The sequence below is a fragment of the Schistocerca cancellata genome, chromosome 1 (genome assembly GCF_023864275.1).
Source record: "Schistocerca cancellata isolate TAMUIC-IGC-003103 chromosome 1, iqSchCanc2.1, whole genome shotgun sequence".
NCBI lineage: Eukaryota > Metazoa > Arthropoda > Insecta > Orthoptera > Acrididae > Schistocerca > Schistocerca cancellata.
In genome coordinates this window covers 572,726,767-572,750,121 of record NC_064626.1, presented here as the reverse complement: position 1 = coordinate 572,750,121, position 23,355 = coordinate 572,726,767, and the positions used below count along the sequence as shown (strand labels likewise).

At 41.8% G+C, this 23,355-nt stretch overlaps 1 protein-coding gene across 3 annotated transcripts in view; it reads right to left on the bottom strand.

Moving 5' to 3' along the window:
- Nucleotides 1–18,496, bottom strand: part of LOC126161835 (dipeptidyl peptidase 1-like) — a 59,432-nt gene extending 40,936 nt beyond the window's left edge. Inside the window, exons 1-2 of one of the 3 annotated variants that reach the window (XM_049917944.1) lie at nucleotides 18,368–18,496; nucleotides 14,456–14,622 (exon numbers count right to left, since the gene is read on the bottom strand). In XM_049917944.1, coding sequence (XP_049773901.1) covers nucleotides 14,456–14,615 — 160 coding nt within the window. In that variant the 5' untranslated portion in view covers nucleotides 14,616–14,622; nucleotides 18,368–18,496. Of the gene's footprint in view, nucleotides 1–14,455; nucleotides 14,623–16,914; nucleotides 16,995–17,183; nucleotides 17,265–18,367 lie in introns of those variants that run through there. The other 2 variants (XM_049917951.1, XM_049917959.1) reach the window with 2 other exon arrangements.
- Nucleotides 18,497–23,355: the final 4,859 nt, after the last annotated feature.

Below are 23,355 nucleotides of genomic sequence, written 5' to 3'. Positions count from 1 at the left end.
TTCGCTATTTGGACGTAAATATTTAGCATTATTTAGGAGCGGTTCGCATGTCTGTAGGCTGTGCTATGAGTAAATTTTGACTGTTTACAATTTTGCAAGCGTGTGTCAAGAGCATTATAAATGAGTTATGTAGGAGTGTTTTCCTGGTCTGTGTGGTGTGGAACATGTCGGCGTGATACATGTACTCCATTCCTAAATAAAGTAAATTGGTTCCTCCATCCATGGGCCTAGTGCAGGGTGAGTCCTTTTACCAGAAACGTGTACGAAGAGGCTGAGTGCTGGTGGCTTAATGTAGCGGTGATGAGCTTGGTTTGCAACAATTTTCTTAGATTGGTGGCGGAAGCGCCAGTGAGCTTTGTTTAATGGCAGATTTCAAACTTGGCGCTGGTTCCTAAGAGGACGTGGCGGTTGGGTTGCTGAGGTTAGTACAAGTGCCCTTTATTTCCACAATTCTTTTAGGTTGGTAGAGAAAGCAGAAGTGACCTTTCTTTCCTGCCAGAATTCAAACTCGGCGCTGGTTCCTAGGAAGAGGTGGCTGTCTGGTCCACGAAAAGTAGTTGAAATTAGGTAGTTGAACACCTTTGCATACGTATATGAAATTGAAAATTGAATTATTTAATATGATTACAAACGAAATGGAATTAAGTACTTAGGTATTTACAGAAGACTATGTCCGTCGCGTTTATGGAGGGTGTGTGACGTAAACAGGGCGGCGGCACAGCGATTGTACAGTTATTATGCGCGCGCGCGAGAGAGAGTCAATTAGCGAGCACTGTAGTGCAGAGCAAACGCACTGTTATACAGTCATGGCGGATTCCAGTGTAGAGCAAACTTTGCCGCCAAAAGTGTAGCCTGCGTTCTCGCTCGCACAAGGACACGTGGTGGACGGTGAGCGGTCGGCATCGACAGGTTTGAACGTGACCAGGAAAACAACTTTGGCGCCAAAAGTGTGACAGGGAGCGGCCGACCGTTGTGTGATGGAGCTCTGAGGCAAGCAATTTTGGCGGGAAATGTGCGGAGGCGACGAATACACGTGGTGAGCGGACAAGGGACCGCGGTGACGTCAAACTCGGCAAGTGCCAGAGTGTCCAGCGAAAACATGTTTACGACGTGGGAGCGATCGCTGGGCTCGCCCCCCCAGCATACCGGCAGTCCAGCGCGGGCGGCCGCCTCACGTGACAGGCGTCTGCAGTGTCTCCACGCGCTGGCCAGGGGGTGGCGAGGATTTGAACTAATTCAGTGTGAGCGCGGACGTCGTGGCGACTGCACTGCGATATCAAAGATGTGTGTGCTGACTGTGTTGGAGAACAAGCGATGAACGTACTGCTTTAAATAAAGTCTTCAGTCCCTTCCCCCCCTGCAAAATCAAAGGACTTGCCTTACGTTAGTATAAGTGCAGTTTATTATTTGACACGATTATGATAGGCTACCAGTGAAAAAAGATAAGTTACGGAGAAAGATCGTACATGTGATCAATTATGGTGATGGGATTTGAACTTGTGATAGATTTTTGTTATGGATGTAAGGAAAACGGCATTCTCACAGAGAAAATCGGACATCTTGAATAAATAATAAATGATAATAATAAATAGAAGTACAGTTTTCGAGACATTATCGTGCTCGAATTTGCGCAATTTTCAAGTGGATGTAGGCCGATAATGAATAGTAATAAATGATAATGAATGATAATAAATGATGGTGAATGATAATGAATGTTAATAAATGATAATGAATAATAATGAATAATAATAAACAAAAGTAAGGTTTTGCAGCTATTATCATGTTGGAATTTGAATTTGGAGGGAATTTTCTAGTGGAGGCAGGTCAATAATAATAAATAATAATAAATGATAATAAATAATAATAAATTATAATGAATGTTAATAAATGATAATCACTAATAATAAAGGCAAGTACGGTTTTTGCATGCATTATCGTGTTGGAATTCAAACTTCCTGCAATTTTTTTTCTGGAGGCTTAGGTTAGTGGAGATAACAGAATTGGTCTATTTTCCCACCAAAATTCAAAATTCTCGCCATTTTTTCTTGAGGTTTGGTTAGTGGATGTAGCCCAATTGGTCTATTTTCCCACCAAAATCCACCATCTTGGATGACGTTATGCGATGTTGCCAAGTCTACATGCCACCATCTTGGATGACGTCATCGCCGCCATATTGAATAAATTTGGCAACAATGCAGAGTGCACTGACACATACTTAGTCCCACTACTGGCGTTAACTTGCTGTATGGTTTGTTAAACTGCAGTCTCCCAGTAATTTTCTGGTTTATTCGTTTCTTGGGTCACAGTGGCTACGGCTTGGGTGTACCACTACAAACAGGAGTATGTGGAGTAAAGGGCTCTCTTGTTCCAACGAAGAAGTATCCAAAGTGTGCATGGGAACATTCTCTACTAACTGGCTCGAGCCAATTCTCTGGTGGAACAGAATGCAGTGCTTGCTTTTATTCCAACCAGTGGATGAGTATACCTTTCAGCAGTTCTTCGAGACTCAGATCCTTCGTATTTGGCGTCTGATTTGGACTGTGACGTGCTGACTACCAGCAACCGAGGCAACAGGACGTGGACACAGAACTGCACAGTTCAGTAGCTGGCAATGTACTCACTTTATCGGGTAGAATACCAAGTCGCTACAAGTTGGTGACCAAGTACAGGACACTCACAGCTTCGACAGACACATCAAATCGCTTTGAGGACAATAATTACGCCAATCAACAGCGTTTGTGGAACCGGTGGACAACGACAAAGCGCTAGAAGTGGTATTCAGTAATGTTACCATCAGTTCCACAAATTAAGAGCTCTTCATACAACAGGCGACATGATGATCGAAACAGCAATTCTCGTTCCTTTTCTGTGTGCATGCGCGTGACAATGTTACGCTACTTGCAACAAATCCATATCTCGATCTCTAAATTCAGTTCTTCCACCAATATATGTGTATGCAGTCAGCAGTGGTCCTTATCTATCACAGGCCATATCATCTGATAAAATTCAACGAAATGTGATGACTCTCAGTGAGCAGGCTATATGAACCCTTCGTTGGTTAATCGCATGTGTTCTGTGCATTGCCATCAACTGAGGCTAATTAAGTCAACAAGAAAGAAGAACATGAATATGTTAATGCAAATATCTGCATGCTTTTACTGTCTCTTCTGTATTTTAGAGTATCCCTTAGCTTCATGATTGTAGTTATACACATATAAACTATTTCCGGGTCCTTACTTATTGACACAATTTGTATTATTAACTTTTATAATAGTACTACCCCCAAGCGCCAAATTCACATAAACAAAAAACTCCTTCAGGTTACTTTCATCTCACAACAGATAAAATTTCCAGCGAACTAAATCTGCCGGCCGGAGTGGCCGAGCGGTTCTAGGCGCTACAGTCTGGAACCGCGTGACTGCTACGGTCGCAGGTTCGAATCCTGCCTCGGGCATGGATGTGTGTGATGTCCTTAGGTTAGTTAGGTTTAAGTAGTTCTAGGTTCTAGGGGACTGATGACCACAGATGTTAAGTTGCTAATCCCTCGCGGCAATTTCATGTAGTACTTTTGTTAGTCCATGACTGCAGCGCCTTGGACCGCTCGGCTAATCCTTGCCGGCCGATGTGGCCGTGTGGTTCTAGGCGCTTCAGTCTGGAACCGCGCGACCGCTACGGTCGCAGGTTGGAATCCGGCCTCGGGCATGGATGTATGTGATGTCCTTAGGTTAGTTAGGTTTAAGTAGTTCTAAGTTCTATGGGACTGATGACCTCAGCAGTTAAGTCCCATAGTGCTCAGAGCCATTTTTTTAACTAAATTTGTACACTGCCTCATACACCAATAACTTTCCTCAGTACTCGTTTAGAAGGCAATATCCACGCTGTCACATAAATTAGGTTTCATTTCACATATGTCCTCACAAACAATAAAGTCCCCCAGTATTCTTGTACCTACTCACAATACAAGTTATAGGTACACTTCCTGATTTACACAGACTTAAACAGCTAACTTTTACTTCTCACCTTCAGTCAGTTGACTTCAGTTATTATTTTCATCCCAGCTGCTCTTATAGACACATAACGACATTTAAATAACAATAAAGAATTAAAGAAACCTTTTAATAATAATACTACAAAAATGTGACGAGTATAGATATACTTTATGAATTACGTCACGATTACACTGTCAAGTCTTCATTCTGTCTATAAATGTGCCACCATCTTTTTATTTTTTGATTGTCTTTTAAATGTCGCCCTTTTTCTGCCATCTCTATCAAATGATTCAAGAATCCCGTCCTTCAGTATTATGCCGCACCCATATTTATTCAGAAAGTCCATCCTCATCATAACATTCAGTATGCTATAAGGGGTCTCACACGTAGCGATAAATTGGGTTGCATTTTTTACAAATTGGTTTCGTGACTCAACACATCGTAAACAACAGCAATTATTCTTTCGGTAATAAATTTCTTTTTATACTTCACATCGCCCAATGTGCCTATTCGCGATGCCATTTTTGTATCACCATAGCTGTTACCTATGGAATATCGTCTATAGCCCACCATGCCTTAGTGCTAAGGTACGTTTCTGTGAACGCTTCGCCTCTAGTTATGTGTAAAACCAGTTCTGAATGAGTTTCTGGCTCACAATCGAATACTTTTGTATGTGTGTGTGTGTGTGTGTGTGTGTGTGTGTGTGTGTGTAGGTCAGCCACCAACCACGTCAGGAGTGTGTCAGTGAGTACGTCCATCAGTTGAGCATAGAATCTTGCGCATGCAATACGGTGCATGTGCAGAAACAGGAAATGATGGCATCCTCTGTCAACACCACAATTCTTCTCGGGCTCAATCGTGATATAGTAATGTAATTTTTGCCTTTCTCCCTTTTCGATCTTAATTTTATTGTCTGCTTTGTTCACATGGTACATTCCTAAGGTTACATATGGATTCGAAATTTTTTGTACTAGTGTTCAACCATAAGAGAAAGGAAGTATCTGAAGCAAAAAGTTGTCTGGGTTTTAAGATGCGTGGACAAAGAAATAAGAAATAATAAGAACATAAAAACACGAAAAAACAAGAATATTTTAACGAAAATTGTTCAGCAGTGAAAATTCATATTTATTAAACCTGTAAGTATAGTTATCGATCGTATCAGATACAAGGAAAACGAGACACAAAGGAAAAATTATGTCGGCGCAGTTTGCTGCTTCTGTTCCCTGATGTGCGTACCGCGGTGTTACAGAATGGCGTTTTAAAATTTTGGGGTATTGTAGGGGATGAAATTCGGAACTTTAATCAAGTGAAATATGGTTCCAGAGACCTTCTGAAGTCTCCAACATATGTGGTACGTATACGCAGACTGAAGTGACGAATGAAGGAAAATTTGTGCCAAGGCCAGGATTCGAACGTGGGTCTCGTGCTTACTATGCACATGCGCTAACCACTACACCATCCTAATCTGCACAACTGAACAGACTACCCTAGCACTCCTCCCTCCTCAATCCAAAGTCTCATTCATGTATTCATTCGTCGTCTCAGTCTGATTATATACATCATAGGAATTCGGAAAGTGGAATCTATAGCTGGAAGGGCAGGAAGCGTTTCAACCTCCTTTTAAATGATTAGCTACCGTCCACCCATTGACGGTATGTCATTGCTGCCGATGGAACACTGTCAACACATCTGTATTAGTATACCTGGTGTAATTCGCCAAAATTTGTCTTGCGTTAAATCGGCATTACTAGTAGGTGTTGCCTCACCATATTATGAAAACTAACTGTTACGAAAAAAAACGAGAGTGTAAAGAGTTGTTTGGAAAGTGTTCTTATATGTGTTTTTTGTAAAATTTTGTAGAGACTGTCTGTTGAAAATATCTGAGCAGCAGAATCCGATCAAAGTTAGCGACTTTACTGCGCACGAACGACTGCAGAGTTGCGACTTGCGGCAAAGATAACATCTACGACGCAGCTGGCCACCGCAAAGACTCCAACGACAGCCGCAAAGAAAAACGAACTATAGTTAAAAAGGAGAATTAGCGTACTTTATTTGTTCATCGCAAATGATTCTTTGTTTGTCCCACGAGAAATTCAATTAGTTGCTGTTGGTTGGTAATCGGACTAAAATCTGTCCGAACCAGGGTTCAACTCGGGAGTGTGAGTCAAATGCTACAGTCGTTTACGAGAATTCCGTCAGACTGTTATCAGATTTTTTGAAAGCTGTGGGGCGAAAAGCGTCAAGTGATCGGTTGGTGTGGGAACGTAGAATTTCGAGCAATGGCTACGGTGTTTTGTAGTATATGATTGATTTCTCGTGGTTGGTGATTTTGTGCCAAAAGTTACTGAAGGAAGTGTAGCTTGGAAGCCACTCCTCTGTAGGCGATCCGTATCTGAGTTAGATTTTAGATTTTCCATTTTCTTGTGGGAGACAAATGGCGTTATCATGTCAAGCCTTTATTTGAATTTCAAAAATGGTTCAAATGGCTCTGAGCACTATGGGACTCAACTGCTGCGGTCATCAGTCCCCTAGAACTTAGAACTAATTAAACCTAACTAACCTAAGGACATCACACACATCCATGCCCGAGGCAGGATTCGAACCTGCGACCGTAGCAGCAGCGCGGCTCCGGACTGGAGCGCCTAGAACAGAACGACCACCGCGGCCGGCTTTATTTGAATTTGAGGGTCGAGAAAGCACCTACCAAGATAATAGTGCCTCTGCGATGGTATATTTTTGAATTTGAAGGGTAAAGCAAGCACTTACGAAATGGTCACTTTGCGATATTCTGTTAGAAATTATTTTGGGGCTTCAGCGTGAGCGTCGATGTATATTTGTTTACGTTTGTAAATCTCTATATAGGTACAAGGACTGGATTATCTGTGTAATTAGGAGAATGGGCGACGTGTGGTTGTACATGATATAGCGAGAACCAGTCTAAGTTAGTAGGAGATTTGCGAGAGTGGTCTCGAATTTAATAGCTTTTCTAATAAACCCTACACGACAAAGCGAGAACCATTGTTATTGAGGACACACTATTTGTCTCTCCTATCGTGCGAGTGCTGTGTTTTAAATAATTTCGATAGTAATGGCTCAGCAGATAGTCGATGCCTGAAGTGAGATTAATTTTTCTTCATTTTAAAGTTCAAAAAGTTTCAAAATGGCAGTGAGACCCAGTCTTTTTGTTTAATTTCTTTTTACTGTTCCGTTTAGAGAGGTTTGCATGCTTAACCAGCACTCACAAAATCCATGCTGGCTTGTATATGTACATGAAAGAAAACAGACAATAAACACAGGACAGTTTCTGCTTTAAAAATAAAAACAGTGTCCCGAGTCTCATTTGCCCCACATTTAATGTTAAAGTATATTTTAAAAGTAAAGTGTAGTTGTACAGGAAAAGAATAGTTTACAAATATTGTGAAGTGGTAAAGGGATGTCAATGATTAGATAAAGAAAAGTCTGCAGCATTACAAAAAGCAACTATATTAATTCCCAAAGAAATAGGAATATTAGTTCAGATTTGTTAATTTCCAAATAAAGAAATTATTTCATACTTCATAAATTAAAGGGGGGAGACATTATCTCGAAAACGTTACTTAAAGGGAAAGATGGCTAATTCTTGGAAGAAATATAATTTAATTGCTGTGGAGAGGGTGAGAATTTTAAAACGACTTAATATGTTGGAATTCAAGTTATGCAACTATATTGTTGTAGCGTGGTTGCGACCATCCAGGTAAAAAAAAAAAAATGGGTTGGCATTACGTTACAAACTTGAAGCTGATGTCCGCCATCTTAACTAGCTCAAAACATTAGGTTCGCAACATTCATACCTCCGTAGTTCACCGCTGTGACGTCACTCTGACTGTGTGATATTACCCCCAATACGCATTCAGGAACAGAAAAACGTTCTAAATTCCCTTCCTGACGCTACGTTATTCATGTAAGCTATATAATTTTTGGTATTTAAAACAGTTGTTGCGCGCACACGACAGAAATAGTGAACAAGAAGCACTCGTAAACAGTAGTCTGTTAATGTTTTGGGCTACGTAAAATGGCAGCAGAACCCGTCCACTCCGGCTTCAATACAACGTACAGCCTAAGTCTGTAGTACTAACTGCCTTCTTTTTATGCCTTCACGGTTGCGACATATAGAAATTATCTCTGATTAATATCGTCAAGTAAACAAAAGACTAAATATGCGTCCGAAAGTGCGACACAAGTAAATATTATTTAATCCAGGCAAGCACACTGCAATTAGCAGGTTCTACCCAATTTAGTTGCGGTTTCGCATTGGAACGATATTTATACGGTATTATCGAGCATGACAGTTAGCATTTTTAAAAAATAAAAGAGTTGAACATTTCTATTACGCCGTTGCTTAGCGAAGTGCAGTGTCGTGTAACAGAGTTACACACTGGAAGATTTAATTTCAGGCTGTGAGTGGTGAGGTCGAGTATCTGATTTTCTATCCAACGTAAACTATAGTGCATAGTATTTTCCATTGAATCTGAGATGGTCTTTGGTGGTAGTTAATTGTACGAACCTTGTAAATATTTTCATAGTGACGCGTTATTAATATCATTACCATCATCTTCCGGTAGGTACCACTAGCCCGTCGAACCACAAACAGTATCTGGGGCAATTCTGTAGCGCACATCTTCTTAGTGGTACGTTTTTTGGTCCAATGGAGAGAATGTTAGCATCCAAGTAAAAGTGTCTACGTTGTGATCTGGACAGACGTTATTTCCATACAGAAGTTCACACCCGCTGCTTATCTTAGGCATAGTTTTATTTGTGAAATTGAGTGACGTACTTCCACAAAAGAGCTAACATAGCAGATTCTTGTGTTACGCTTCTTGAGGACAACTGAGCGAAACTAAGGGGACTTCTGCTGTGCGACGTTGCTATCCGCTTACGTGTCACTGTGCCCTGTAGTGTCCAATCGTTTTGTTATTTCTGCGAGGGTGGTTTGAACTATAGGTTGTGCAGTATACTGGGTCTGTGTGCAGGAAGTTGTTTGCTTGGTGCTTGTCGCCCCTGCCGTCCACTGGTGCATGACGTAAACAAAAAACTAGTCAAAGTTATTGAGTGTACAGCTACCACGCTGAAGGTAGTTCCGGCTTCACGGAGAGTAATTGCAGATTTGGAAAACTTCCTGATATTCATTTGCGCTCGTTGTAGATCGTCGGCTGTATGCAAGAAGGAAACGAAACAGACGACTTCGTAGTGGTCCATTAGTCACCAATGTTGGTTGTCGACTGTGGGATGGAGGAAATGTGTTAGCTGATATACACCAGCCAGGTGCAAGGATGAGGGCAGGAATATCTGAATTGGAAGAAGACATTATGGAACACGTAGCTTTCAATCCTAAAACAAGCACTAGTGCAACTGCCCACGCACTGCAAGGATATCACGCGAGTGTCTGGCGGGATTTGTACTGTGTGGAGTTACATCCATTCCATGATCAACAACTTAAAACTATGGGACATCCTGATTTTGAACCACGGCAACGGTTCTCACAGTGGTTCCTTTGTCAATCTGCAGGTGTCCCCTATTTTCCAGACACTGAGCTGGTTACTGATCCGTCAACTCCTACAAGGGAGGGTGGAGGGTATTTTTAACTCCTACAATAGCCAGCTACAAGTTGTTGAAAATCTACGCACTGCCCGTACTAGAAGTTACAGGTGAGATTCTGAGTAAACATTTGGGCTCGAATTCATGGAGGTCACCTTATTGGACCACTCATCTGCTTTATAGCAATAACAAAATGAGAGCAGGCTCAGCAAGTTATCACAGCCAACTGCAATTCCACATGGCCGAATTCCTTGGTCCCAAGCCCTTCGTTTGGTGCGTATGAGAAGCCGAATACCAATGCACAGGCGACCAACATTCGGCCGAATCCAGTCTCTGTCGTTCGTCGGTCTTCATTGGCTTAGTGTGTATAAGCCTTAACAGACAACTTCAGATAGAGAGTAATTATTAGAAGGGAATGGCCAGCGCTCTCCCCTCAAGTCATCCCTCTCGAATTTTTCCCCTCGGATTATGTTAAGTCCGGCGCTTAAGTCTGGAACCGCGAGACCGCTACGGCCGCAGGTTGGAATCCTGCCTCAGGCATGGATGTGTGTGATGTTCTTAGGTTAGCTAGGTTTAAGTAGTTCTAAGTTCTAGGGGACTGATGACCTCAGAAGTTAAGTCGCATAGTGCTCAGAGCCATTTGAACCATTTTTATGTTAAGTCCCTTGCGTATTCAAAATCAACAGGAATAATACCTGAGCTTACTGATCGCACCTTTACAGCGTTTGATACCATCAAGGGAAGCGTGCAGTCTTACAGAGTATCACACAAAACATGGTTCGTCTCTGTACATTATATAAGAAGCTCATGGTTGTCACACTGAATATTTGAAGTGGTGAACTCACAGGCTCCGTTCATTCTATTTGATTGTACCGTATTGTTTTGCCATTAAAAGTTTTCCAAAGTACGGTATACTACCTACCGAATGCATAGGAAGTGCGTAGTGCTGTAGTGTGTTTCATGTATCTTGCTATACGTTCCTTATTACAATATGTTCCACATTTCATCCTTTAGATTCTCCCTGATTTTTAAAATATCGTTCTGTATCATCAAGTATATTTTCTCGAATAAATGAAAGCTGATGTTCCGAAATATTTGGACGACACTTTTCCCATTCTTTCAATTCTCGGCAGTGTGGAGAACTTACCATACGGCCTTTGTAAAGAATATCCACCACAAATTTTGATTTTATCAGTAATAAATATTATCTGGGTATTTGGCCGCATTGTTAATGTGCAAAATTGTCCGATGTCTCAGCCACTATTGCAAATGGCCTACCTCAGCATGTTTTAGCTAACTACTCAGAAAGAGAAGTTTGCTTCTTATACAGGGTGTTACAACAAGGTACGGCCATGAACTTTCAGGAAACATTCCTCACACACAAAGAAAGAAAATATGTTATGTGGACATGAGCCCGGAAACGCTTACTTTCCATGTTAGAGCTCATTTTATTACGTCTCTTCAAATCACATTAATCATGGAATGGAAACACACAGCAACAGAACGTACCAGCGTGACTTCAAACACTTTGTTACAGGAAATGTTCAAAATGTCATCCGTTACCGAGGATACATGCATCCGCCCTCCGTCGCATGGAATCCCTGATGCGCTGATGCAGCCCTGGAGAATGGCGTATCGTATCACAGTCGTCCACAATACGAGCACGAAGAGTCTCTACATTTGGTACCGGGGTTGCGTAGACAAGAGCTTTCAAATGCCCTCATAAATGAAAGTCAAGAGGGTTGAGGTCAGGAGAGCGTGGAAGCCATGGAATTGGTCCGCCTCTACCAATCCATCGGTCAACGAATCTGTTGTTGAGAAGCGTACGAACACTTCGACTGAAATGTGCAGGAGCTCCATCGTGCATGAACCACATGTTGTGTCGTACTTGTAAAGGTCATGTTCTAGCAGCACAGGTAGAGTATCCCGTATGAAATCACGATAACGTGCTCCATTGAGCGTAGGTGGAAGAACATGGGGCCCAACAATGCCTGCCCAAACGTTCACAGAAAATCTGTGTTGATGACGTGATTGCACAATTGCGTGCGGATTCTCCTCAGCCCACACATGTTGAATGTGAAAATTTACAATTTGATCACGTTGGAATGAAGCCTCATCCGTAAAGAGAACATTTGCACTGAAATGAGGATTGACGCATTGTTGGATGAACCATTCGCAGAAGTGTAACCGTGGAGGCCAATCAGCTATTGATAGTGCCTGCACACGCTGTACATGGTACGGAAACAACTGGTTCTCCCGTAGCGCTCTCCATACACTGACGTCGTCAACGTTACCTTATAAAGCAGCAACTTGTCTGACGGTGATATTAGGGTTATCGTCAACTGCACGAAGAATTGCCTCGTCCATTGCACCTGTCCTCGTTGTTCTAGGTCTTCCCCAGTCGCGAGTCATAGGCTGGAATGTTCCGTGCTCCCTAAGACGCCGATCAATTGCTTCGAACGTCTTCCTGTCGGGACAGCTTCGTTCTGAAAATCTGTCTCGATACAAATGAACCGCGCCACGGCTATTGCCCCGTGCTAATCCATACATCAAATGGGCATCTGCCAACTCCACATTTGTAGACATTGCACTGACTGCAAAAGCACGTTCTAACCTGTTGATGCTACGTACTGATGTGCTTGATGCTAGTACTGTAGAGCAATGAGTCGCATGTCAACACAAGCACCGAAGTCAACATTACCTTACTTCAGTTGGGCGAACTGGCAGTGAATCGACGAAGTACAGTACATACTGACGAAACTAAAATGAGCTCTAACATGGAAATTAAGCGTTTCCGGACACATGTCCACATAACATGTTTTCTTTATTTGTGTGTGAGGAATGTTCCCTGAAAGTTTGGCCGTACCTTTTTGTAACACCCTGTATACTGGGGGAAGGGGTTGTTATTGTGATGTTCTCGGGTGTTGAGGGTGAGGTAAAGGGTATTAGATGTCCTTTATTGCTGTTTGCATTATTTCTTTTGATTGGTGGAAACAGATGTTCTTGATTGGTGTTTGCTTAACTGCTTGTCACTGGTGGATATAGGCAACTGAGAAAAGGGCGACAGTAGTGACGTAGCGCTGCTTACTTGCTGCCTAGTGTCTGCTGAGTCGTTCCAACACTCTGAGTGCTTATCACGAGCTGCCGTTCCGTAGCGCTGTTACTGCTGGCAGCCGGCGCTCTCTACCATTCAAATGGTGAACATGCGCTATGTGGCACTGTCCTTTTTTTAAAGAAAGAAAGCTGAGATGTAGTAGTAGAATTAAGGAAACACCAGTGATAACATAAGTTTAGGCTTCTGCAGCTACTGTCGCAGTCAACAAAATTCTCGTCACAGTCAACAAAAGTCTTCTGATTATGTGACCACATTGCCAATGTGTAAAGTCCTCCGACGTTACATATCGCTTCTTTAGTCTTTCTCCTGAAGGCAAGACGCTGTTTCGCCAGTACTCAGTCTTCTCGAAATTAGATCAGTTTACCGCACTCATCCTGGTGTTCTACCACCGCTGACTTAGAGTGTTGTCTTAGTCAGATGTATCTTTTACTTTTAGAAAGCGGTGTGCTTACACTAGCCCACATTCGCACTCGCTTTCGTAAACTCCAGCAGCATGTAGCTTGTCTTTCGTTGGGCGGCCGGCCGCAGTGGCCGAGCGGCTCTAGACGCTACAGTCTGGAACTGCGCGACCGCTACGGTCGCAGGTTCGAATCCTGCTTCGGGCATGGATGTCTGTGATGTGTTTAGATTAGTTAGGTTTAAGTAATTCTAAGTTCTAGGGGACTGATGACCTCAGAAGTTAAGTCCCATAGTGCTCAGAGCTATTTGAACCTTTTTCTTCGTTGCGCTAAAAGTGTCTTCTATTCTGTTACTGCTTCGAAAAATCAGCTTGATAACTGTTCGGAGGAGAATTTTGCCCAAACTTTCAGTGATCCCTTAAATATACAGTAGAAGGGTAATGTTTCGCTTCCTTCTGTTTTTCCCTATTGCCTTCATTCTTTGTCGCCATAGTCTTATCTACCATCTTCATGTCATAGCCATTGTCTCCAAAAATGGACGTCTAAGACCCCTTCCCCTTATCCTTAATATCCAGTAAAATTACGATAACAGCCTCTTCCACTACTCTACAGGAACCAAAACTGTTCAGCGGTTAACAAAAACACAGTGAGGAAGGCCATTTGCAGTACTGACAGAAACGTTGGAGAATTTTACACATTGACAATGTGGTCACATAATCAGAAATATTTTGTTGATTGTGACAATGGCCGTTGAAGCATAAATTTATGTAATCACTACCGTTTCCTTAATTTCGTTTCTACGTTTCAGCTATCTTTTTCTAAAAAAAAAAAAAAAATGTACAGTGCCACGTAGCGCATGTTCACCCTTTGAATACCCAAGAGCACAGCCGACAGCTCTTGCAATGTGTAAACAAAGAGATCACTCGTTACAGGCGACACGCAGTATATGAATTACACACCAGGGGCGCTGCAGTAGACTCATTTACCACGTGTTGTAGATTGAGGCAGCAAAGTCTCTAGTGTAAAAGACGATTTAAGATGTGTAGCTCCACGTGGCAACTACAAGTATCTTCATGATGTCAATGATATATCCGACTGACAAAATTTGCAATTGGACTCAGTAACTTCCCGACTCTTGCGCCTCTCGCGTTCACCTCAGTCTTTTTCCATTGTTTGGTACGGTTTTTACTGTGTACTGCTTTATATTACGAAATGGAAAATAAAGAGATCAATCCTTCACGATTTATTTGTATTTTGTGTGCATAGCACGTTCCAGCTACTACTCCCAACCAAGCGTACCTAGGTGCATATGAAGTGTAAATGTTGAGAAACTAGTAAGAACTGTCATAAACACACACATACATAGAGGTAGGACATACCGACTGTGTCACAGGTCGCTGTATTGTCGAGATTTCTCTCGCCCTCATAAAACGTCCAGCTTCCTTGGATATCGCTGTAGAGGCAGTTAGCAGGTGTGTCTGCTACAGTGCCTGCGACCAGCAAACCTGCCAGCACAGCGGTGCACAGGTACCTGAACATGGCGATCCTGAAAAATTGATTGCATTTATGTTTACACTGCTCGTCTAATAATTTTCACACTTAAAAGATATAGATCCATTTATCATTGACATTAAAAAAATTTCGCCTCTGACACACTTGTCTTTAATGAACGGTTAATCTTGCATCTTCAGGCAACTGACAAGCCTCCGGTTACATACCTCGACCTACCTTATGCTAGGTGCCCACTGTCAAATACTTGAAAATGGAAGATTAATCTACAGAAACCGGTAGCTTTTAATAAAGGAAAGTATACCAGCGGCGAATTACTGAAATTTGAAATTAATACCAGTCTTGGATGGTAGAAAGACGATATTGCTGTCCTGAAGTGAATGTCTACTTATTCGTCAAGTGGTCACCAGATAAGCACAGTTAATTAAAACAAAGGTCTCCGCAATTCTTGATTCTCGAATATTAAATTTCCAAACTCCTTTTAAAGGTAAGAGCAAATACATATGAGAGCACGTGATACTACTACGTCTACGGGAAATGTGTCGCAAAGAATTCAAGAAACTACAAGTTTGCAGGAAGCACTTGTGACCAGACGATCTGACACAGAAAAAGTGAGAGGTATCATAGCTACAGAAAGGTTTGTTCATCGTAGTAAATATATTAGTTTTAGGCATTGATCTATGGCTGTGAAATAAATCTTTAATAGCGTATCGGCATCACAGGATTTGTTTATGAGACATTTGGACCAACGAAAGCCTTAGGCATGCAGGATACAACGTGGAAAAATCTGTAAAAGAAAAGAGCATATTGTTGGTCATATCGCTAAGATATCCGACGTAGATTCATTTACTAACGGCGCTTACAACTCGGTGCAGGAAACATAGTGCCACGATAAAGAATACAAGAGGGACAATTAAAACTTTCAGTTGTAATGAGACGATCAGGCTAACAAAATAAAGAAAAAAAGGCACACAACAATGGTAACAGGCTTCGGGGTGATAATATCAGTGAAAAAAGAGAACAACAAAGAAGAAAGTTACTAGAAAATTAATTTAGGGAGGAAGGAGGGTCAGGAAACAGGAAATTCTAAAAACGAATGAAGTATCATTTTCATTAAATTTATTTCTAAGAACCACAAGAAAAGTCTCAGCTTTTTTAGTGGTGTGAGAGGATCACGCTTATAGATTTCTGACGACAAATAGAAATGAGTGATCCTCATACAACTCAGTGCGATAGGCGCTTCTCTGTGAATAGAAGTGATACTGACGTTTTAAAGTAGTTCGTTACAAGACTATCACTTTTTTATCTTTGTTGAGAGATAAGAAGTAATTAATTATGAATCATTACTACTTAGTATTTAAATAAATTGTTGGTATGTCTTCCCGTACGAAGTTTTTTTATAAGGTACTAATGAAATGCAGCTCACGAATCTTTTTATTAGACATTTCGTTATATACTTTTTATGATGATGCAGAAATTGTGTGGAATTTTCGACTGGACTGAAAGGCTTAAAATTATTACTGAAATGTTTCCATATCACGCTAACAACTTACAGATAGCGCAAAGTGCTTTCAAGTGAATGGTTAGTAAGCATAGATTTCAGGCTAGTTTTAGATCGAGCGCTAGTCCTAATTGAAATACCGTCAGATGCCTTATGTAAACATTGATTTTGTTGTAGACATTGGTTTCGATGAGAAATAATTATAAGTTCGAACTCCGTGATTCTTTCATTACAAATTTTCTTATGTAATTATGCTGCTTATTTGAAGCAACCATAATTATTTCTAAGAAGTAGCAGCACGAAATTTTTTAAAGGAACTGAACATTTCTACTGCTGCAAGTCTCTTTCATGATCACTTTTCTGCAGGTGACACAAATTTCGGCAGATATTTGGGAATGAAGCTAGTCCTGAAACGGAAGAAAACACGTAGGAACACATCGTTTAGTATTTTATCTCTGACCTCACTTTTGCAAACGAGTATATTTATTTTACTTACTTATTTTCTATCTCAAACGATGGCAAGAATGTTCTCATAACGTTTAGTGTCATCTACAACTAATTCAAAATTTAGAGAAAGAGAATTTGGAAGTTGGATCTACGTACTGAAGTTGAAAGGGAAAATCAGAAATCGTGCCCTTTTTTTTTTGTTATGACCCTTTATCAGTCAGCAGATAACACCATTCTCCGTCGATAGATGCGGTGACAATTTATTTCTTAACGTGTTCAGTACTTTTAAAACTAATTTCCTGCCTACAGTGACAAAATGACAACAACACGTTTGATGCTGAGAACTAGGCGCAGATACATTCTAAAACACAAAGTTTTTACCGTTTACGATGGAAGTCGTCGTGGTGCTACGTGGTATACTTATAATATCCTGCTATTACGTCACTGACAGTGCATGAAGTGGTTCAAAATGGCTCTGAGCACTATGGGACTCAACTGCTGTGGTCATAAGTCCCCTAGAACTTAGAACTACTTAAACCTAACTAACCTAAGGACAGCACACAACACCCAGCCATCACGAGGCAGAGAAAATCCCTGACCCCGCCAGTGCATGAAGTCAAGTAAACGAGACAGGTTTCCGCTATAGTTACCAGAATAGTTCTGCTCCCCACACGTAGACGCACAAATAAGGAAACAGCTTCGACCACTCAGAGTCTGTTCTGAACTTTATACTAAACTCATTACGAACTGATTAAACAGCTGACGACGTTCGAGGCTGATATGGGAATAACTGAATGATAAAAAATATGTCCATATCGTTCACCGTTCAAGGACACCCACACTTGAGAAGTGATTACTCGATCTCTTTCCTCTACCTGTGTATCAAAGAAATTTCTCTTCATTGCGTAGCAAAATGCACAGTATTCAAATAAAATTTTCTGAATTGTCGACAATCTGAGTGAAAACAACGGTAAACAGGAACATTGCGTTACTTACATAACTGATGATAATTTCATGTAGTTCAAAAAATGTTCAAATGTGTGTGACATCTTATGGGACTTAACTGCTAAGCTCATCAGTCCCTAAGCTTACACACTACTTAACCTAAATTATCCTAAGGACAAACACACGCACCCATGCCCGAATGAGGACTCGAACCTCCGCCGGGACCAGCCGCACAGTGCATGACTGCAGCGCCCTGCACCGCTCGGCTAATCCCTGCTGGCTTGTGTGGCCGTGCGGTTCTAGGCGCTTCAGTCTGGAACCGCGTGACCGCTACGGTCGCAGGTTCGAATCCTGCCTCGGGCATGGATGTGTGTGATGTCCTTAGGTTAGTTAGGTTTAAGTAGTTCTAGGTTCTAGGGGACTAATGACCACAGATATTAAGTCACATAGTGCTCAGAGCCATTTGAACCATCTGGCTAATCCCTCGCGGCAATTTCATGTAGTACTTTTGTTAGTCGATGTTCATCAAACGCAAATAATTGGTTTCTTTGACTGGTATAAGCTTATGAATTTACATACTTTCACAGAAATGTTATAATTGTTCAACAGTTCTTGTAAGGACCGTCTGTGTTTTGTAAGTGAAACCCATTTTCTATGATATACAACAAGAAAAATGTGTAATATCACTGTGTGCCTAAAGCCTTGGAGATTTATTCTTTCAATTAAGAGGTTATGGTTTCCTTGCTCTACACCTCCTCAACACACGGAAATGACCAGAAGTACATATAAAGAAATGAATTTTATCACTGTAAGAAAGTGACACTTTCACTTGAAAAGTATGAAAAATTAGACCTACTGTACTTACACCGAAGCACCCAGCTGCACTTACTTCGGTGTTGAAACAGTTACAGATGCGGTGAAAAGAAATACTTGAGGTACCTGCGATATTTACGAACTGATGTGTGATAACGAATTCATTGGATATGCTAGGATTTAAAAAAATTTCCCTTGCGGCACGTCTATGTTTCGTAAGTGAAACGGAGCTTCTGTGAGCTGCGACAAGGAAAACGTATAATCTCTGCTATCGCCAGAACGAATGACAATCTAATGTCTTTCTCTGGATAACCAGAGCTATCAATCTGTAAAGTTTTGTAGGAGTAATGTAATCACCAGAAATGAAATAAAAAATCCGTTCTGAAGTTGTTTAACTTGTCTTCTTCAGATATTTAATATCAGCTGCCACACGTTAGAATCTTCTAAGTAGATCATTATACTAATTTCCCACGTAGCTCTACTTGAAAGGTCCTAAAGTCCTACTGGAATTATTCAGCAAGACCTGTGAGTTATGTGTTAGGGGTTAACAGGGCAGACTAGACACATATTTGGCAATAAGCAGTTCAAATTTCATGTCGTCCATTCATATTTACGCTTTCCGCTTAAGACTAATGCCGGAATGGTTCCTTCGGAAGGATATGGCAATTTATTTCTCGGTTGTACCCGAATCCGAGGCCGTGCGCTGTCTCTAATGATTTGGTCATCGACGGGACGTTAAACACTAATTGTGTCGTACACGTGATTATGACGAGTAATCCTGTAGTTGTTCTCTCTCATTACGACAGACGGATTTCTATAAAAGCGTCTCATGTCCTCACTGCGAGAGAGCTGTAAACTGACCTTGAAACCTGAGACATTTGATATGAGGACACGGTACGCTACCACCTCTCATTCTGATAATCAGATATTGGTGGTGAATATTTCGTACACCACCAGGTTCCTGATTGAGCCGTGAGTGTCGCTTCGATCTCTCGATAGTCAGTTGAGGGGTTATGTGTGCACCTTTACCCGAGCGGTGCGACTGCGACGCTTCGGTAGTTGGGAAGTTGGTCACCAGGCAGTAAGGCGTCGCGCCGTGGAGGAAGTGGCCGCAGAATGCTGTGCTGTTAGCTGGGAAGCCGCGAGCCTGTTGGGGCAGGCGGGTGTTTCGGACGGCTAAGCTCAGTTGTATGCAAGCAACGCAAAGGTGCCTGCCGAGCTCTCTCGGGAAGTAAGCTTATGAGGGACAAGTGGATTTGCGGCCATCCACTGCCAAACGCGGGCGGCCAGTTACTGTTGCAGAAAAAAAAAAACCTGGTTAGTGATATGAGACTCTGGTCTACGCTGTGAACTGTTGGTGCCTTGTTGTGGATGTGCTGCCTGAACCTCGCCTCAGTGAATTAAAACTTTGACTCTGTATAAGAGTCTTGCGGTTATTAAACTGTGTGCAGTTATGTGTTGGGCAGCAAAGTGTTCTACCAGAATGGGTCAAAGGCTGTGCCCACTCTAAATTGTACTATTCTCGAGTCAATCCATAGTTTAAGTTACTATTATGTTACTGTGCTAAAGTGGTACAGATCGTAATGACCGTCTTATTGTGGATTACATTTAAAAGTCTTGAAATTTAGAAATCTTTTCTTGTTAATTGTATAAGCAGCTTTCAGTAAGCATATTGATTAATCTTTCTGGCCACTTGTGTTATCGTGGCTTCATGGTTGTGAGTAAACTATGACCTCCTTATGAACATGGTGTTAAGTTGGACTTCTAGGGGTCTACTGTTTATCCTTACCTAACGGCCATTAGGGGCAGATCTTATAATTTTGATACTAAGTGACGAAATATTTTGGCCACGTATTTAAGAATCACTGTGTGTCGTGTTATAAATTTTTTTTGCGTTAATACTCAAGTCAATCTTCTTGTGGCTACTGAAAAATCTTAAAAGGCCTTCTGCAGGATAAGGCCTTGTCAGTTGAGCTTGGTCATCTTAACACCACACCTCTGTCCGGGCCTCCTTCCGACGATGTAATGCTTTGTGTTAATCGCCTCTAATTGTGTGATCTAACTTTAATTTTTCTACAGATTTCGGTCGTGCTCTGTCTGGTCTGGCCGGTTGTTAATTTGCCTTGCCACGCGCACCCGGCCGTTATTTATAGGGAAGTTGCGGCGGCGTCCTACCTGACTGCAACGTCACTGTGGTTTCATACGCAGAATTGACCAACTAATCAATTTCTTAAACATTCTATTGCCGTTGCATGTTATTTAATGGTGTCAACTTTCATCATGAATATCTTTACTAAGCCACTACATTCAGTTGTTTTTTAAGAATTAAACTTTTCATTTGTTAATAAAGTTAGCAACTAATTTAAACCAAAGTTATTATGATTCTGAATTTTCTTTTGTTTTCTCATTTGTTAAATTAACGCAACAGCTGAAAATAATTTTGAATTTCAAGTACTAGCTTCTACCAATTATGAGAAATAATTCAAACCATTGAAGTAAGATTTTCTTGCAATAATTCACCACTTTCACCTCACCGAGTCACTAAGCTGCAGTGGTTTAATGTCTTATCACATTTTTCTGCATGTTTTATGCCAAAATGTGTTGGTGTGTTGCATTAGTTTGAACTGTGAATGATGCTGTTGTTGTTATCCCCTTGGGTCCGCCATTCCACACCACAGCCGAGTGTGCTGAATACTAACACAGTGCCGGCCTGTGTGGCCTAGCGGTTCTAGGCGTTTCAGTCTGGAGCCGCGCGACCGCTACGGCGCAGGTTCGAATCCTGCCTCGAGCATGGCTGTGTGTGATGTCCTTAGTTTAGTTAGGTTTAAGTAGTTCTAAGTTCTAGGGGACTGATGACCTCAGAAGTTAAGTCCCATAGTGCTCAGAGCCATTTGAACCATTTGAACTAACACAATTTGCTAACGGAATTCAGTGCGTTCTCACTAACCAGCTATCTGTGTATGCCCTTAAGTTTCGGCATTGCAAACGGATGATGGTGTCATTTTGCCACGACATTTCGACTGACAATTATTCAGCCATCTTCAGGTGACTGCACTCGAGAATGCAGCCTTACGTCACTATCTTTGCACCAAATATCAACGTGAAGGCACTTGCGTACAGGTTACTGCTGTATGAACACCCTCGGACGAGTTTAGTATCTTCTTCGAATGGTGGTGTATCTGAGGTGCGCAGGTGCTTGCGTAATGGCGATAGTCCATTCGTGACCTTTGTCTGACTGCTGGCTGCGGAGTTCAAATACAGGTGTAAACATAACACTAACTGTCGATAGACGAGTTATTAGGCGTAAAATGTTTACTGCCTGAAGATATTAAAGAAATAACCGGGTTCCAAGCCTTATCCAGCTGAAAGCCGCCATCGTAATTGATAAGATTTCCTGCCACATGTGTCCCCATAGATTTCTTAATTACTGAAATCAGAGATATCTTATCGGGGCCAAGATTTCCATGACAGAATAATCTATTCACTGCGCATTGGAGATAAAAATCTCGGCTATGGGCCATTTAATCGGCTGCGAAAGGATATCGTCATCAACGGACTTTTCGTGTACTGTGCTTGTGGTGCGACCAATGCAGGCTTTGTCACACTGGCTTGGTATACTGTAGACTCCAGTGTTCCACAATCCAGATCATCTTTTACCTTCGCCGACCGGAGTGGCCGCGCGGTTAAAGGCGCTACAGTCTGGAACCGCGCGACCGCTACGGTCGCAGGTTCGAATCCTGCCTCGGGCATGGATGTGTGTGATGTCCTTAGGTTAGTTAGGGTTAAGTAGTTCTAAGTTCTAGGGGACTTATGACCACAGCAGTTGAGTCCCATAGTGCTCAGAGTCATTTGAACCATTTAAAAAATCTTTTACCTTCCCGACAAGAGTGCAGGTCTTATAAGTAGGTGGAACATGTTTCTCCAGGACTCTACCTAATTTCGACATGTGGGAGAAAGACCTTGGACTTGAACAGCTCCTTCCCCTCTCGATCTTCTGAGTGGCCATGTTTCTTCGTCTTTAACGCTTTTTTCATCTGTGGAGAATATCCATCATTTTAAAAGACAGATTGTAGATATTCCAGTTCCTTTGCAAGGCTGTTCCAATCACACATGTGCCCCGTGCATCAATGTTCGAGAGATACTCATAGTTTGTGAAGGGCGACGGCTGCCAGACGCCTGCTAACATAGGTGGTAAACGGAATCTCTAAATGACCCATTCACTTTCCGACTAAGATATCTAGAAACAGAAGACAGTCCCCATTTCCTACTTCCATTGTAAACTGGATATTATCAGTGGTTGGAGTAACACCTTACAATGATTGGTAGCGACCTGAGCTGCCGGGGCTGGTCTCAATCTTACGTAACTACCTAAATGCGGACACATTTACTGAGTTGGCCATGAAACTTAGATGGGTAGGAGGCGTCAGGACGAAATTTTACTCTGGAGTGTACGCTGATTTGAGACGTGCTGGTAGATTGAAACAGTGTTTCGGAAGAGGACTCCAACATAAGACCTTTGTCTTTCGCACTTAAGTGCTCTACCGTCTGTGCTACCTAAGCATGACTCTCGATCCGTCCTCACAGCTTATTCCCGCCAATAAGCTATCTTTCTGCTACCTTCTAAACTCCACAGAACTGTTGCAGGACTAGTACTCACGGAAAGAAGGATATTGCATATATGTACGTTCTCCACATTTCTCGATAATACAGAACGAGCTGCCCTTCTTTGAACTTTTTCGATATTCTCCGTCAACCATATCTGATAAGGATCCCATACCGTGCAGCAGTATTCCAGAAGAGGACGGACAAGCGTAATGTACACAGTCTCTTTACTAGATCTGTTGCATCTTGCAAGGGGTCTTCCAATAAAATTAAGTCTCTTGTTCGCCTTTCCCACAGCATTTTCTACGTCATAGCTCCAAATTAAGGTCTTCATAATTGTAATCCCTAGATATTTAGTTTAATCGACAACGTTTAGATATGCGTGATTGAACTCGTAATTTAAATTTAACGTAATTATTTTAGTACTCATATGAAGAACCTCGCACTTTTTACTGATAAAGG